The sequence below is a fragment of the Hippopotamus amphibius genome, chromosome 4, assembly GCF_030028045.1.
Source record: "Hippopotamus amphibius kiboko isolate mHipAmp2 chromosome 4, mHipAmp2.hap2, whole genome shotgun sequence".
In the NCBI taxonomy this organism is placed as follows: Eukaryota; Metazoa; Chordata; class Mammalia; order Artiodactyla; family Hippopotamidae; genus Hippopotamus; species Hippopotamus amphibius.
Genome location: NC_080189.1, coordinates 26,044,389 through 26,063,787, shown reverse-complemented (window position 1 = coordinate 26,063,787; position 19,399 = coordinate 26,044,389). Strand labels below are relative to the sequence as shown.

Below are 19,399 nucleotides of genomic sequence, written 5' to 3'. Positions count from 1 at the left end.
AAAGAAGAATTCTGGCTAGCATTCAGTCATCTCTCTGGAGGCATTGATAGATCTGCACCCACAAGTATGTACATAAACTCCAGGTTTTCGGATGGTTGTACAGCCCCCCAAAGGCCAGCAGCACTGGGCAGCCTCCACCACCTGGCTTATTCGTGTGTCCATGTCACCCTGAAACTCTTACTGTCTCCATCACTGCTCCTCAGGGGACAGCTACAACTCTGAAGAGTTCTTATCTGAGAGACAACAGTGATTTTTTTTTTGTTTTGATTACCTTAAAAAACTTAGTGTGATGTATATTTGAATCACTATGAAGGCAGCCAATAGCTTGATGTAGGACCACAATTTCATTTATTCTAAAGATCTATTCTAAAAATCAAGTCATGGAAAGAGTTCTCTGAATAGAAATAACATCTTATTAGCACTTACATTTGCTCCCCCAGGCCCTTGAAGCCACAATATGAAAAGTAAGAGTAGACTGTCATTTATAAAATGTAAAGGAAGAGAAAGCAAAAGAATAGGGAGTTAGATATCAGAGCTCAGGAGATTTTGTTTGGTTAAATATTTGTTGTCCACAAGAAAGCAAAATAAACTACCTATGGCCCTCTCTGGATAAAACAGTATATTAAGAAAGACAGTTCTAGGTTCAAACACAAATACAAGTACCACTTATGTTGATGTTATCAATAATTCACATGATGTGGACATTCCCAGACCCTGAAAAACATTCATTATTTTTCCCTGACTCGTCCAACTAACCGTGTCAAAACAGATCTAATAAACTTTGAGAGACACATTTCTTCCTAAGTTAAATTTACGAGTTTGATCCTGATCAATCTCCATCTGCATATGTCAAAATATAAGGTTTTCTAGTTGTTTCCTGCCAGGAGCATGGTCCTATACAAAATATTCATGGACTTCCATCAGGCCACACAGGTGGAGAAAGGTCACAGGTCTGGAAACCATGGCAAGTTTGCTCTATTCTGCAGCAGATTTGCAGAAGTACATTTTTTTGCCTTTCAAAGTTGAAGACCACATCAATGGAGAAAGGGATGAATGCTCATACTAATGAGCTCTCCCTGCCCTTGTTGAGTACTTTTTCCTCTGAATTAGTTGGAATTTTAAGAGTCGTGCAGGATCTTACTTGGAACGTTAGAACCTAGGGAATGTAATCCACCCCCACCCGGATGTTTTGACTTCCTCACGATTTCTGATGATGGAGGATGGAATAATCTTTACCTCCTCAAGCTGAGAGAAGAACTTTCTCATATGCACTGAAGAGCTATCACTTCAGAATGGTAGCATTTGCCTTTGTTTTACAAGCCTGGCTGTCTCCATCACACTACCCAAACCTTGGAATTCATGGTTAACAATAGCTCTCTGCTTCTCCACACATAGAAATACATACATTCAGTTCAGCATGTATTTCCTTTCACACACAGATGTTTTTTACATGCGGTGTTTTATGTGGAGAAGTTAATGGAAGATTAGTAACAAAAGAAAATTATTTCAGGAAATTCAATTAATCTTCAACTTCTAAAAAAACATAAACTACATTGTATAATTGCCTATTGCTTCTTCTTTCATCCCTCATCATCATCCTCCACATATGGAAAAGTAATAAGAATGGGGGCTAAAAAGAAATAGTTAGATGGTATGATTGAACTAAGCAATTTAGTTTCTTTTTGCTGTTGCAGTTTGCTTTCATGACTAAAGCCATCATAATTATTAAGGAATAGCTTTTATTCAGAGTCACATTAGAACCAGGAGAGGAGGCATTTGTCATGCATTGAGATACCTCTGGAATAGCTCACCCCGATGAATCATGTCTTTCTCCCTTCCTCTTTTAACTTTGGAACAGTTATGTTAGTCGGTAACAGAGCTGGGAAGAGAGACTGAGAAAGGGATGTGAGCTCTGTCAATCTTCAACCTTGCCAAGGAGGACACATTCAAGTGTTTTTCATGGAAAATCAGCTTTAGTCAACACATATTCAGAGCAAAGTGACCTTGAATATATATATATATATATAACACACTGAAGCTTCTTGAGAAAATATAAGTGAACCAAAAAGAAAGAAGGAAAAGCATTCTAAAGGAAGAAGTTAAATCCAGGAAAAGGATTGGCAAATGCATTTCTTGCCACTTACCTTTTCTGCTGACTGGGCTGTACCAAAAAAGATGGGGATGAAAGCTAACCAAATGATGCAGGTGGTATACATGGTAAATCCAATAGGTTTGGCTTCATTGAAAGTCTCTGGAACTCCTCTTGTTTTAATGGCATAAACAGTGCAAGTGACCATCAAGAGGATACTGTACCCCAGTGAACAAATGAGCGAGAGATCAGAGATGTCACACTTGAGCACTCCCCTGGCGTTCTCCGGGTCTAGAGTCCGCTGTTCTCCATAGTCAATGATGATGTGCGGTGGGTCCACAACAAACCAGACGCACACTCCCAGGAGCTGGATGGAGATCAGGCTGAAGGTGATCACCAGCTGGGATGCTGGACTGATAAACTTGGGTGCTGTGACAGATTTCTTCCCCTGCTCAAATATTCGGTGGATTCGGTTTGTTTTGGTGAGAAGGGCTGCATAGCTAAAACACATGCCGAGTCCTAAGAAGATCCGTCGGAAGGAGCAGATGATTGTATCCGGTGCAGCAATCATTAAAAAGGTGATTGAATAACAGAGGAAAATCCCCGTTAGGAGCACGTAACTAAGTTCGCGTCCCGAAGCCCTCACTATAGGTGTGTCGTTATAGCGGACAAAGGTCACGATCACAAATGTGGTGGCGATGATTCCCAATATGGCAACGAATACAGGCACCACAGCCCAGGGAGAATGCCACTCGAGTTTGATGATGGGGATGAGCTGGCAGCCTGTGCGGTTGATGTTTGGTCTCTGATCCAAAGGGCAGAGTTCACAGGAGAGCTCATCCACCTGGTAGTTGTAACCTTCACAGCGCTCGCAGTGCCAGCAGCAAGGGACTCCTTTCACCGTTTTCTTCCTCTCCCCCGGCTTACAGGGCAGGCTGCAGACCGACGCCGGGTGAGTGTGTTCTCTATTGGCCCACTGCATGTCTTCCACCTGTGGGTATAAAATATTAATGAGCCTTCCATTTTTCCCCCATTTATAATATCCTAATCCTAGCCACAGGTTTGTAATAAATCACTGCATGCTGACAGTACAGTTTACCATAATAAGAGTCCAGAGTTTCTTTCCCTGATATTGACTTTATGAAAGTGTTAAATGATTGGGTCCAATAAATCATTCACATCATCAACTTGATGAGTGTCATTAGTTTCCATTTACCTCCTCAATGTTGACCAATCTGACATTTGGAGAGAGATTTATTGGCCCAAACAGTTTCAAAACGAAAAAAGAAAATAAGTCCCATGGAAAAACGTGTTAGAGCTAAGCTCAGATATAAATGCCAGAACCACTGAATGCCTGAAACACTGGCTAGGATATAAATGCACATAGAAACGGTGATCCAAGTCTTTCCACCGTATTTGGGGAAATTCAAATCTCACCGTTTTGAAAGGAAATGGCAAAGCGAGCTCCTTTAATCTCTGACACTCCTTGTGTGTTCACAGTGGTAACTATCTTAATGTTTTTACCTCTGTTTAAGCTTGAAATTCACTTATTCCCCCAGTCTTGCATTTTCACATTGTGGAAAAGACCAACTGAGTGAGACAGCTTGATGGTTATGTTTTCCATTGAAGGAAAGGAGGCTTAAAGCAGTGAGGCTGGTACACATGACCGAGTTCTCCTGCTATGGTCTCTATCAGCTTCAGGGCCTTAAAGTTCCACGGTACTTTTTTGAATTAGCTCACAGAATACCTCTATTAAAACAAACATGTTATTTTAAGGGAATTTTGCCAATCATTGACCCCTTTCCTTAAATTTGTTTACTAAAGGTTCTGGACCCAGTTCCAATGTGGGGGGCAAGGGAAGTGGGGTTTCCCACACCACCAAGCAATTCTTGGACACTGGCTGGGTGTCCTACAAGTCAAATCAATTCTGACAATATCTACCTGGAAATAGCATCAGATCCCACAGAATGCTAATGAGACAAACCAGAAATTATGGATCATAGGAGACAACTTATTATGAAAAGCAATTACTATACATGAAAGCTAAGCTCTGTGTGTGTGTGTGGGGGGGGATCTTGTTCACTGGTGTGAACAATCAGTGATTGACACACAATTCATCATCAAATATTTGTTGAATTTGTGAGCAAGGAAGGACGGGAAGGGCACCCCTGAGGAAGGAGGAGCCAACCTGAAAGTACTGGGTTATGGAAATAAAGGATTGCTCAAAGAGGCAGAGGGATGAGGGCTGAAGGAATGTTTAAAAAGACAAAATAAAACAAAAACCAACCAAGACCAGCTCTATAAACTCCCAAGAGAAAAATCACTCTATCCTGTGATAATCTGCCTCCAAGATGGCCCCCAATAACTTTACCTCCTGGAGTCATGCACTTGTGGAGTCCTCCCCCACTTGAAATGGGGCTGATTTATGTAAACAATCATATACTCCAGAAATGATTGCATGTGGTTTCTGAGGCTAGGTCATAAATGATATTTTGGCCTCTGCCGTATTCTCTCTTGGATCGCTCACTCCAGGGAAAGAACCAAACTGTCATGAGAGCTCTCAGACAGCCCTATAGAAAGGAACTGAGGCCTGCTGCCCACAACCAGCACCCACATGCCATGCATGTGAAGCAGCCTCCTAGTAGTGAATCCTCCAGCCCCAGTCAAGCCTCCAGTTGACTGCAGCCCCAACTGACACCTTGACCACAACCTCATGAGAGACCCTGAGCCAGAGCAACCCAGCTAAGCTGCTTCTGAATTTCTGATCTACAGGAACTGTGTGAGATAATAAGTGCTTTATTGTTTAAGATGCCAAATATGGTTATTTGTAACACAGCAATAGAAAACTAATGTAGCTCAAATTAAGCCTACTTACCCATTCTGTGACCACCACCAGTATAGTAATCTATTGGGAAGCTACTGAGAAGGTAGTGACAACTATCTTATACTAAAAAATATCCAAAGTGTCTAGTGTCAGTAATAGTCTATCATCACTCTTAATGTTGCCTCCCCTTTGGGAACTGTGTAACTAAGATTGTTCTCATAAATAGATCTATTGCTTAAGGATGCTTTCCATTCTTAATTGTGGGGTGAAAAACGGAGGGCAGAGAATTGTAGCCCCCAATTTCAACACTTGCAGAGAACTGTCAAGCCCCCCCACCAGGTGGATGAGAGAATTCATGCATGTTTAATTTCAAATATCCTCCCTTGAGAAAGTAGATGGTACTTCACGTGTCCTAAGGGCACTCAAGACTATTAGCTCTGCCTTGTCTGTTCACTACAAAGGAAAAGCAATCTATCATAACCCTGTTAATTTTCTATTAGGTTTTAATGATTTAGAAAAGTTATTTTATTTATGTATAAGATTCCATTAGGCAAGAAAAAAAAGTTAAATTGAAAGTGGCTTCTCTCAAAAATATTGAGAAAAATGAAATGCTCCACTGAGTGGCTAAAATATTGATTTTATACCCTAATGGGCTCTCATAAGATAATAAAATACTTTTTGTGAAGGTTATGTTTCAAAGCTAATTATTGTAAAACCAAAACTTCATTTTGTTTGGGGCGTCTATAGATTTATAATGTACTGTTAAAAAAAAAAAGGCAGCAAAAAAACAAAAACAAAAAAAAAAAACAAGCAACAGAACAACAGAAAAAACAAACTCAGAAACATTAAACTTCAAGTTTGGTAGAGACCTTAAAGGTCAGCTTGTCTAACCATATGTCTAATTCTTTAATTCTCAATGCACTTTATTTTCCAGAAGGAAATAAGACTTATTAACAAAGAAATATACCCAAATCAGATAGGCCTCATTACAGACGATAAATATTCATCATTATAAGCTAAATATTACATTTTTCTTGATCAGTTTTCTGAATAATCAACTGGTGGAAAAATGTTTTTCATGAATAAAAAATAAAGTTATAAGATAATGAAAAAACCACAATTTTTTAGCAGTTGTAAATTTTCTTTAAGTAAAAAACAATATAGTCAAGCAATATGTATGACATTTCTTAATATAATGGAGAAAACTTTATATATGTTTCAGTAAACATGTTAAATATACATGACTACATTTTCATCAAGGAATCTATTTATGTATAACTGTACTGTGTTTTGATGCCATAGCTGAAGTCTGGGGACCAACCAATATCCACTTCAAGGAAGAACAAATGGAAAACACTTGAATCAAGGTCTTGTAAATACATTCGTATTTGAGACACATAATTTATTTTAGATATGTTGCCAAATTAAAAACAATACAACTTGAGAGTAAATTAAACTTCCTATTTTTCACAACAATGCTGTAAAGCATCAACAAAGATCATTCAGGCCTTTTGCTTTGCTGTATTAACAAATTATACCATTTTTCATAACAAGTAAAAAGAGAAGCTGTATTCATACATTTTTAAAATGTGTCTTCCTCTCCTTTGGCATTATTCTGATATTATGATGTTTTCTGTCTAAAACATGTGTTCTAACAAATGGATGATAGTTATACAGATAGACCTTCCAGGGACAAAACCAGAGCACATTCCTGTCTTGACAATGTTCACCAGCAGTGATTCATTCTGTAGGCTCCAATCTAGTACACTTCATAGAATGTGAGCCATCAACTGGTTTCTGCTGTCAAATTCTGTTTTTACTGCAGACAAATTCACCAACGACCACAAAACCAAAACTTTCTGAGTGAGTGTGCTTACATTTTTTAATCTTTAATCTTTCCAGACCAAAAAACCTAGTGTAAAGTTTCATAAATTAGACATTATTTTTTAAAGAATAATTTTCTTCTGTGTAGTTTTAATAACTCTTGGGAAAAAAGGACTAAAAGAATATTTCCCAATTAAAAGTCCCACTGTAATTAATCATTTTCCGTATTCACTTCAAAATTCTCACTCAATTTCATACCTCTATTACAGTGTTTTTCCCACATATTAAGTGGTAGCCTCAATATTATGATTACTATACATGTGGGAAAATTTTAAATATAACACTTAAAGATAATTGATATCTAGTCATACCATCCTTAATTAGCTCTTTTCATCTTGCTCTATAAATAGGCATAGTATTAATAATCATTTTGGTGACTAGTTTGCCACTCTGTATTCAAAAATCCAACTGTTCATCTGACTTATGTAACAGCAGATTATACATGCAAACATTTCCAGTGAAACTGGGCATTTTTTCAAAGGTTTACCCATTAATTTCCATATAATCAATAGGTTTAACAAGTGCACTTAAATAGCACGAGTATTTAAAATGTCAGAATTTGGTATCGTATTTTGTGAATCATATGACTCACATATGAATGACTACATGTTGCACAATTAATTTGATAATGCAACTCAAAATAAAGTTTCTCAATATATTAGTATATACATTCAGATATATAAGTATATTTGTATATAAATATATATTACCTCCTTAATATTCATCCTTTCCTTTGGGTCATGCAAACTTTCTACTTCTGTTCAAAGTAGTAAGTAGGTTTAGTATCCTTTGAAAATCTAGTATATGTGAGTTGATTCTCAGATTGAAGTCCTAGTTTTATGTGATATTACAGATCTATGTAAACTTTAAACATGCGAAGACTCTTCCTATTTAAAAAGACAAGTTTCAATGAATTAAAATTTCATTTACAATAGCATCAAAAGTAAAATATTACTTAAGAATAAACTTAAGTAAAGTGCAAGATTTTTTTTAACTAAAAACTACAAAATATCATTTCAAGAAAGTTAAAGAAATAAATAAATGAAAAGATATCCCAAGTTCACGAATCAGAGGATTTAACACTGCCAGTGTGGAAACACTCACAAAAGTGATTGACAGATTTGACATAATACCTATTAAAATCTCATCTGGCTTCTTTGCAGATATTGACAAACTGATCCTAAAATTCATATGGGAATGTAAGGGACCCAGAATAGACAAAACAATCTTGAAAGTGAAGCGTGAAGTTGGAGGATTCACACTTCCTGATTTTAAAACTTACTACAAAGCTATAGTGATCAAGCAGCATGACACTGGCATAAAGATAGACTAATCAATGAAATAAAACTGAGAGCCCAGAAATAACCTCTTACATGTACAGTCAATTGGGATTTTTGACAAGGATGACAAGAAAATTCAATGGAGAAAAAATAGTCTTTTCAACAATGGTGCTGGGACAAGACATGACACCAAAAGAATAAGCACCAAAATAAAAATAAATAAATTAGACTTCATCAGAATTAAATACCTTTGTGATTCAACAGATGCCATCAGGAGAGTGAAAAGACAACTCACAGAGTGGGCAAAAACATTTTCAAATCGTATATCTGATAAGGAACTTATATCCAGAATACATTTTTTAAAACTCTTAGAATTAAAACATTAAAAAGGCATACAATCCAACTAAAAACAAGCAAAACAAAAGAGACATTTCTCAAAAAAAAAGAAGTGTAAGTGGCCAATATGCACTAACATCATTACTCATAAGAGAAGTGCAAATCAAAACCATAGTACCCACTAGGATGGTCATAATAAAAAATACAGACAGTATCAAGTGTTACTGAAGATGTGGAGAAATTAAAACCCTTTACATTGTTGGTGGCAATGTAAAATGGTGCAGTTATTTTGGACAACGGTTTGGCACTTCCTCAAAAAGCTAAACATAGAATTGCCATATGACCTAGCAATTCCACTCCTAAGTAATTTCAGTCTAAGAAAACTGGAGACATATGTTCACACAGAAATTTGTACATGAATGTTCATAGCAGCATTACTCATTATAGCAAAAAAGCAGAAACAACTCAAATATCCACAAATGAAATGTGCTTTATCTATTCAACCAAATATTAAAAAGAAATAAAGTACTAATAATAAATAATACATGCTATAAAATAGATGAATCTTGAAAATATGCTAAGTGAAAGAAATCAGTCATAAAGAGCATACAGTGTGTGATTTTAATTTATATGAAATGTCCAGAATAGGCAAGTCCATAGACAGACAGTAGATTGGTGACTGCCGGGGTTAAGGAGAGAAGAAATAGAGAGTGACTACTCAAGGGTATAAGATTCCTTGAGAGGTGATAAGAATGGTCTAAAATTAGTGGTAATGGATATACAACTCTGTGAATCCACTAAAAAATCATCACTGAATTATGTACTTTAAAAAGGGCAAATTTTATGGCATTTGAATTACCTCAATAAAGGTGTTATTTTTTTAAAATATTCAAACTATGTTGATACAGTCAGGAAGTATTAATACTCAGTCCTTCATTTGCTGTATACAAAAGATATTGCATGCCCACTCTGTTCAAGACACAATGTTCAATGTGGGGATTCAACAGTGACCAAGACATGGTCCCTGGCCTCCAGAGACAGTGCAAGTGGAGAATGAGAGAAGCAAAGGGCTAGCCGCAGTTCGGTATGAGACTCCCTAAAAAGAAAAGGGGTGAGGAAATAGTACTGCTAGAAGAGGATCCAGCAGGGCTACCAAACTTAGGCTTCAGGGATGTGTGAACAGCAGCCTGAAGGATGTATAGGGGGTAAAACAGGGAAGGGGATCGCAAAAAAAAAAAAAAAAAGATATCAAGGTTTGGGGTGGGGGGGGGCAAGAAGTCATAACAAACTGGAGAAACTAAAGGTATAAAGAATAGCAAAAATATAAATAAAATCACTGGGTGCAGTGGCAAGAGGCAGGCTAGGGAATAGAGAAGATGCTAGATCATGAAGAACGTTATAGGCCATTGAGAGGAGTTTGGATTTACCTTGAAGGTGGTAGTTGGGATCCTCCAAAGGGTTATAACAAGGACAGGGATGATGAACTTTATCGTTTAGAAGAATTGCTGTGCTACAGGGTAGAGAGAAGACTGAAGGAACCCAAGGCTAGATACAGCTCAAGCACCAGTCATGCTGAGGCTGTTGCAAGATTCCAGATGAAAGGCAGTGGTGACCGAATCCAAAGAAGAGCAGTGGGCATGGAGGATTTTTGTAAGCAGCTCCAGGTTTTCAGATTTTATTCTCAAGGCCATAGAGGGTGATTAAAGGATTTTAACCAAATGTGTGATCACATATAAAATATAAATATAAACTTTAATATAAACATATAAAAATACATATTTTTCATTTTGGAGATCACTGTGGTGAGAGGTCAGGGAAAAGGGTGATACAGAAGCAAGGACAAGAATTAGGGGAATAATGTCATGATTCCAGGCAAGACAAGAGCCTGTGAACTGTTAGAAGCAGTGGTGATGAAGAAGATGGGATGGATTTAAGATACAGTAAAGAAAACAGAGATAAGGGAGGCAAGAGGGAAAGAGGAACAAAGTGATGGCATCCTTAGCACTTCACTTACCTCAACCTCATGTCTGATCAATCACCAACTACATGGCCAGGCATGATCTCTCCCCATGCCTAACTCCCAGGTAGTTTTGTATCAACCCACCTTACTCCCCTATTACACATCACACAGCACCTTGTAGTCTTCTTCAATGGTTCTTTTACAGTATGTAATTATGCATGTATTTGTTTGATTTTTTTTTTTATTTAAATAAGCGAGCTTATAAATTTTAAGTTATGTTCCTCAGAATCTCTTAAACGGTTTACTTAAAATACATCTCACTGGGTCCCAGTTCTTAGAGATTACAATTTAATAGTTCTGGGAAGGAACCTCAAGTTGGCATTTTTAAAAGAAGCCTTTCTTCTTCCAGTGATTCTGGCATGTAATTAGCGCACCATCCTTTGCTAAGCACCAATTTAAATTTATTTTCCTCAGGAGAGTAAGAGCCTGGTTTGTTTTTCCACCATTGCATTCCGAAGCTTAATGTAGTGACTAACCCCCCACGGGCCTGAATAAATGTTGAATGAATGAAGACGGAATGGAAGAACAAGTGAACAAGTGATGGTGTCCTTCACTCAGAGTCCCAGCGAGGCTTCCAAGCCAGGAAGCTCAGGAATCAGAGGAACACATGAGCTATGCGCATGAGTCAGGTTTGCCTGCGGCAGAGATTTCCCAGGCACAGTCACAAGCAAGCCAGTTGAGACCATGCATGTGTTATTAGCAAGTTCTCAGTCACAGAAACAATGCAAAGTGTGAAGGGAAAATGACACAAATGGAAGCATGGAAAAAGCAACATTTAAGGAGCAGACAGAGGAAGATTAGTAACAGAGGATGGAAACACATGGCCAGATGGAAACCAGGGAAGAATCTAGTCCAAGGTCCAAGAAGCCAAACAGGTAATTTCAGGAATGAGGAAGTGGTCAGTGGTGCCCAAAGACAGCCAAATTTCATGAGGATGCAATTTGAAAATTGAGAGTCCCTGATTACCTCCATGACAAAACATTTAATTTTTCTGTGAAGTCTTCCCTGACCGACCCTACACCAGTCAGGTAGTCAGGCTCCTTCCCTGGATTTCATTATATTTCATTATGTATTTTATTATAACTGACCTTATATTAGAACTATCCATTCATGTGTCTTTTTCCACACCAGACTGAGAGCACTGAATCTCAAGGACAGATATTTTTACCTCCCATTACCTGTATGAAGACCTAGATTCAATAGGAATTCAATGTTTAAAAAAGACTTAAGTTGATTGATAAATAGAATGTATGGTAAACACATCTATTACTACTCCAAATATATAACTACTCTCTATTCAGGGTTTTGAGTAGGCTGGTAGTAAACTTATTCTTTCCTAAATCTGTGTGGTCTCTAGATTATTTCATCCATGCCTTCAGAGCAGCTAATTTTGGGGAGGCTATGGACTCTGACACATACCTTATAGGGACGTTGGAAACATCTAACAAGCTAATATCTGTGAAAATGTTTTGTGAACAGAAAATGTAAAAGACAGTCAGAAACTGCATATACCGTGATTTAGGACTAAGAGGCAGCACTAGAAAGAAGGTACCTACTCTCTATCTATAACTAAATATAGCTGCTCTGTTAAAAAAAAAAAAAACTATGTCAGCAGCAACAAGCAAAACCACTGTCTTTGGATTTCATCCAGATCTGCTATTTCATGCTTTTATTTTCCCACACTCTCAGCTCTTAATGTCAGTTCCTGGTAATTGCCACTTCTCTCACCCCAGCTCTGTGCAGAGAAAAGCATCTAGGCAAGTGCCTTCTGCCCTTGACTTTGAGGTCAGAGAGGGTGGCATCTGCTGTGTGGATGTTGGGATGTGTTTTGTGGGACACTTGGTTTGGGGGACCAGTATAGGGAGTCAGACCTACGATACTTTTGGTGAATGGCATACACTAACCCTATGATAGGTTTCGGCCCAACACACTGCATATGCAAACATCCAAGGAGTGCAGGGTATTTGTAGCCATAGTATTGAAACAGAATACTTTTTTCCTTAATTTTAAATTTGTGATAAAAGTTATAATTTGAATACTATGAAAAGCGGTCATTTTAAATCATAAGACACTGAGCTACAACTTGTATTACTACGTTCACAATTATATTCTCAATGACCAAGACAAATTTTTTGGTAAAATCTTTTCACTTAAGATTAATTCATCTGAGTGTTTACGATAAAAATAACCGTTTTCACCTCTCAGGTTGATTTGACATGTCAGATCTTTTCTGATTATCCTTTAAAAGCTTCCGTATTTTTAATTTGAAATCTTAAAATGTGACATAAATGTCATATAGGAATAGCTACCTTTTATACATTGTGCCAGTATTTTATGATGACTATTCCGTTAAGCAGCTCCTTCATTGCTAATAAGTAGAAGTAAATAATATGAACATCAGTTCAGGGGTAATACTCTTTCCAGGCAATATTGTTAACTCAGGATATTCCTTTAAACTATTCACATTTCTTATTTCTCCTACACTACGTTGATTTAGTAAACGCATGCAGAAACTAAGATAATTCATTATAACGCATTTTGTGATATTTTGAACAACATAATAAGTGTTTAGTGCAAAAACACTTGTCTATGTCAATCTTAGCCCACATCACTCAATGTATATTTAACTCAATCCGTGGACATTTATAGGAAGTAAATGCCTTTAGGATGTGAAAAGACAGACAAAGGCGTTTGGAATGAATTATCAGTATTTCCGGTGGAAAGCCACGTTGTACTGCTAAGCACACAGAGCATAAGAAGCCATGATGATGATGATGATGCCTAACACTTGCTGAGGGCAAACTATGTGTCCTAAGCAGTGAACGGCAAATGCTTATAACAACCCTGCGGGTTAGGTACCCCTGACCCCACCCCGTTTTGTTTCAGGAGTCACGAAGCGGTAGGTAACTTGCCCTACATCACACAGTTACTTAATGATGGAGGGGGCCTGAAGCCACACACCTAATCACAGCATTTTATTGCCTGTACCTGACAACTCCCAGGGCAGTACATGCCATGGTAGGTAATAGAAAAAAATTTACAACTGACTGAAGATCCAGAATAGGGAGCAGAGGAGACAGGAGACAGTGGAGTAGGCATAAGGCATTTGAAATAATAGTCTGGATGAAAAGAGGGTGGCTCCAGACAGGAGAGGCCCTAGACAAGAGCAGAAGAGTGGGTGAGACCAGGGCAGTCAGTTTACTGGGAATGGAAAAGAAAGGGTGAGTTCAAAACAGGTTTAGAAAAGAAGAATCAAAGAATTTGGTGGTAATTTGCTGAAAGGATTTTTTCACACCAGACCCAATGTAAAAGCCTGATGGTAAGAGAAACATTTGTTTCATGGCTTCAGTATGCTCCATCCTGGGGATTCCTCTCCCCTCATAGTTATTACAGTGAACCCTTGTCTCCAGTTAAGATTCATCTAGCTATTTCATTCCATAGATGAGCATCACAAGGGTTACTGTATCAGTTTAGGATGCTTTATTCACGGTAACCCTAAATGGAACTCTTCCTGCCTAAAAGGGATTTATAACTTAATCCCAAATGAATATGTGCAAAATAAGATACCTTATTTGAGATAAAAAGAGGAGATACCCAGCTTAAAAAAAATCTCAATTCCATATTGAATATCTAGGGATTGCATGACCTTATTCTACCCACATAGAGATAGGCAGGAAACTCCCAAATACCAACAAAAAAGGCTCCTGCAGCCAGGGAGGAATAGAGCTATCACAACTGGGACATGTCCTAAAAATAAATGACTTCTGAAAAAGGGAGAGAAACTGATGTTGCTTTTCAGCCCCAGACCTAGAGACTAGAAACTCTTCCCACAGACTGCAGAACAGCATAGAAAGATTGAGAGAGATTAAGGAAAAGTGCCCTTGGATTCAGCAGCAACAAAGTGACCAGACAGAAAACAACAGAGATGAATGAGAAATTGAACTGTACAAGAGGAAACCACAGCCAGCAGGGAGTATGGCTCAGGAAGACACAAATATTTTCCAGAATTGCTTGTTTCTATGCTTCAGTTAATAGGACAAATGGTAACCAAAGCTATTGAAATACAATGTAAAGACTGTGCTTAGAATGTGGAACCTTGAACAGCAGCAGACCTTGTAGGGACACTTGTAGGGAAAACCTACATGATATTGACATGTTTATTCTGACACAGAAGTGACAAATAATGTATCAGAACTAAGGCAGCAATATAAGAAAAGGAGCTCTGTGATGTCAGAATAGAAACATTTTCAATCAGGCATATCTAGCCAAGGGTTTCCTCAATTTATGAAGTTATTTATTCATTTATTCAAAAACATGAATTGCAATAACAGTATAATCAACAGGGTAGGTACTAGGAATATAAAAATGAATGAAGCAACATTTGGAACACAAAGATCTTGGCAATATGGAAGGGACTCGAATTCAACACTAAAATCATGTGATCAAATACAAGGGTGAGTCAAAACTTATCTACACTCCGGCTGTAGAATTTATAGAAGTTTTAATATAACTGGAGTGTGGATAATTTTTGACTCACCCTCATATCTGATGATAGTAAAGCCAGGCCACTGTCTTTCCCATAACCTGACAGGAAAAAAAAAAAAAAAAAAAAAAAGACTAGCGATTTACTCTCTGGAGAAGGTAAAACATAGGGTCTCTTGTATGCAGGACACCTGGAACAGTTGGGATCAGGTTACCACAATAACATCCGTTGTGGTAAGTAAAAATACGAATGCTGAATTGTGAGTTTTCCAGTCCTTTTCCCCTACCTGACTCACAGAGTACCACCAGCCTCACATAATCCTTCAAGGGGAGGATTTGAAGACTTATCTTTGGGAGGCTTTTAGATCCATCAGCCTAAAAAGAAAAAAATCTAAACATTCTGATGTGAGGTGATTTCCCAGTAACATGCACTGTTAACAAACACATCCATGTGCAGAGAGCTGTTGATCATCCCTTGCCTGTACTCCTAGATGTGAGTGGAATCCAAGGGTCACTGGGCATGAAGAAAATTTCTACCATGAAGCTAGACAATAAATTAAGCAAAGAGGGGGAAAACAGCAATTTAAGTAAATAAAGGCTATGCCTGGAGAGGAAAGCATTAAAAATTATTAATACCTTCAGAGAGTTTTTGAAAATGCATGCATAAAACAAGAAGTTTCTATAAAAAAGGAACGTTCATAGAGCATGAAATAACTCATAAATTAATTCTAAAGCTTTATAATTAATAATATACTTAAATTACATTATTCTATTCATAATTACAATTCTAGATAACTGAATTAATTATGTCTGAATTATAATTTCAGAAACAGAAATCAATAAAGAATTAGAAGGTAAAGTTGAACTAATCTCCCGGAAAGTACAGATTAAAGAGACATAGAGAAAGAAATCAGAAGAGAATTAAAGGATCAGTCCAGGATTTAAATAAGAATTCCAGAAAAAGAAAATGGGGCATTGGGATAATTAAAGAAAAAAAATTCCTAGAAGAAAAGGATAAGACATTCCAGAGTAAAAGGTCCTCCTGAGTGTCCAGTACAATCAATAAAAATTATACACATATTAGGGTATATCCTGTTGAGAATTCAGAATAATGAAGACAAATAGATCTTAAAAGATTCTGGAGACCAAAACAAACAAACAAACAAACAAAAGACAGGGAAAATGAATCGAGGATCAGAATAACCCAAGAGCCAGGGAATAATGAAATAGTGCCTTCAAATTCTAAAGTAAAATGATTTCCAACCCAGATTTTGGCAATCTGTTGTTAAAGCACAATATTAAAATTGAAGACACTGTTATAAATGCAAGTTCTCCAAAAAATGTATCTTCCATTTTCAGTCTCAGGAAACTTTCCCTTAATATGTTGTACCTAATAAAGGAATAAATGAAGGAAGAGGAAAGTGGATTATAAGAAACAGAAGATGCAGCATAAAAGAAATGTGAAGAAAACCCTCTGAATTATGGTAAAGGAAGATGCTGGGATGCAAGCTTTGCCTTTATTAAGAGACATACCAATCTAAATTGGAGAAGCTGGAGCGCTGTCTCTTAAGAACATAAATATGGTTAACCAGATGTCTTTTGCTGAAAAGTTTGGAAGTGAATTGGCTTTAAGTATATAAAAATCAAAACAAAGGCAACAAAACACTAAGCAACCAAACAACTTTGTAAATGATGATTATTAGCTACATGAAAGTGTAAGTTATGGTTTATCCATGTTGGGAGGATGATGGGACAGGAAGTGTAAATGGCAGAGGAGGACAGGCATAAAGGAGATAATTCCTCATATTCCACAGTGAGAGGTTAATATAAACTGACACAGCAGAAAAGTAAGAAGTAGAAAGTAAGTGTAAGCAAGTTATTCAGAAATACAGAGTAAAACACATCAAGAAAAAAGGAGTTGAATATAGTTGCCTTTGGTCACCTGACAACAAGGACAGACATGTTGGGGGCTGCTTTTTGCAAATCATCCTTGTGAAACCAATGGACTTTTTGTAATCATATATACAAATAAATTTAAATAAAATCAGATTTTATTTAAGTAATACCTTGATAGTAAAGTAAGATGAATATGAAACAGAGAAGTGCAGGAAAGCTAGAAATGAAATGCTCACTGAAAATCCACACAGGAAGCATTGAAGAGAAGGAAAGAGTTTGCAAAAAATTACATTCTTGTATAGAGACCAACTCGTAAAGCTTCTCAAACCATTGAGGGAAAAAAAATGAAGAGAGGAAACAATAATAGAAAAAAATGGAAGAAAACAAGGAGACTATGAGAGACATTATGGATAACTAACATTTCTAGAGAAATCAAAACAATTGTTATGGAAAAATATAATCAAAAGTATGAGGAAAGAAAATATTTCTCTGCTGAAGAAACATCTATGCAAATGATTGAAGCGTAAAATTAGTGAAAGGGACTGATAAAACATAAAACTTTTTGGTGGGAGGTATAAAATTAAAGAAAAGCCCTGTACAAATCAAGCAAAATAAAACTATATAACAAAAAATAAAAATAAGGATAGTCTCATACATTTCCACCACAACACAAATGCAGAATAAAAAGAAGTATAATATTTTTAGGAGAAACTCTCATGATCACATAATTAATAACCTGACAAGTTTTCTTTTACATTTGAGGACTAGACTTTCGTAGGTATGCCAACACTGAGAAAACATAATATTTTTAAAAGACTTTATTGGAAAAAATTTTCTTGAGTATATAATCCAGTCAGCTGAAAATTAAAGCAAACTTGAAAAGTCCAGAAAGGGGTTCATAATATAAAAGTTGTGACCGTGATGATTGAAATGTGTGAGAAATCTACCAACATGGAAGTAAGCATAATTATAAAGCTGGGTACAATTAACAAAAATAGTTTAAAATGATGTTTAATGTAAACCAAAAAAATGCAATCACATAATCTGGATCCGAAACCCCCAGATTTCAATGAAGATATAACTTGTATGTGCTTTTATGGACAACAAAACAAACAATGACAATGAAAAAAAAGAAGTTAGAGATATGATAAACTGACAAACTCCAGAGCTCAGAGAAATGTATTTAAAAATGCGTCATAAAGAAATTCTTGATAGACTAAAATAAAATAAAACAACCTTGTTTAGACTACATTTTCTGATTCAGTTTCCAGTAAAACTAGAAATAAATTAGTCATAAACATAAATGCAACCACTTAGAAATTAAACAATGACTCTTCAAAAAGTTGAGTCATAACTGCAATTAGGGCCATTTAGAAATAAAAGGTAATGGGGATGCTACATACAGCATTCTGTACTTAGAACAAAAATTTGCATTCTTCAATGCTTTTTTTATAAAATAAGAAATAATACAAATTAACTTAGTATTCAACTCTAGAAGCTAGGCAAAAATAATAACAAAACTAAGGAAAGTAGAGGGGAAATTAATAATAAAAGCATGCATTAAAGACTTAGGAGACAGAATAATGGTTAATTAATTAAAAACAGTATCAAGAACAGTTTTTATGGAATAGCCAATAAAATTTATAGATAACTGGCAAGTCTAAACTGGAAAAAAGGGAAGAAGTCAAATACATAGCCTTAATTCTGAGCTTACAGATATAACTATAGATACCAAAAAAGGGGAGAGAAATAAGAAAATCCTATTTAGCATATAATAATATAACATAGCATATAATATAATATAATGTAAGGTAATGTAATATAGCACTATACTGCTTTATAAATATACTCTGACTCCCAGAACTTGAAAATAGTCTGTGACAGTTGTATTCTTCAGTTGATGTTTTCTTCCTCTTCTTTCTCTCTTGACCAATCCCTTGGAAACAATGTTGTATGTCCTCTGCACCATCATCCCTGTGCAAACTAACTTTTGCAATGTACTCATCTTAAACATTATGTGAGAAAAGTATCTGCATTCAAATCCAATGACAGCTCCTCAATCCATCTCTTTTCAGAAACCCTCCTTTCTTGATGAGAGGTTTAGAACCCTATCACTATTCTTTCTCTCCTACTGTCATGAATGCTGGTCCTCTCTTCTTTGTTGGGATCAACTCTTTATCCTCAATGTTTTCTGACTTCTCTATCAGACATCCCAACCATTCTGTGGCTTGAAACATCATCGCTCTCCTTCAATCCTGATCTTGTTACTTGCCAGCTATTACAACATTTCCGATGGCCTGCTGACCAAGCACCATGAGACAGAGCCAAAGTATGAGAAATAAAGCTCATCGTGTCTACAAGTGTGTTCATTATCCGGTCTAAGGAGTTTTCGTGATTTCTCTAATTTTGTTCAATTGCATTTCATAGCCAGTATCGACCACTATGTACATCTTTCTCTTTCATTCATCCAATGTTTTGTCCAGCCCTACTGCAGTCATTTATTATAATGCCATTCCTTGACCACCCCAAAGGGCTTGCAATTGGCTGTTCTTTCTCTTCTAATCCACCTTTTACATACAAATCAGGGC

At 36.7% G+C, this 19,399-nt stretch overlaps 1 protein-coding gene across 1 annotated transcript in view; it reads right to left on the bottom strand.

The window, feature by feature from the left end:
* Nucleotides 1-19,399, bottom strand: part of GRM8 (glutamate metabotropic receptor 8) — a 757,013-nt gene that overhangs the window by 81,108 nt on the left and 656,506 nt on the right. The window contains exon 8 of the mRNA XM_057733569.1: nucleotides 2,145-3,080. Within this exon, the coding sequence (XP_057589552.1) occupies nucleotides 2,145-3,080 (936 nt within the window). The remainder of the gene's footprint in view (nucleotides 1-2,144; nucleotides 3,081-19,399) is intronic.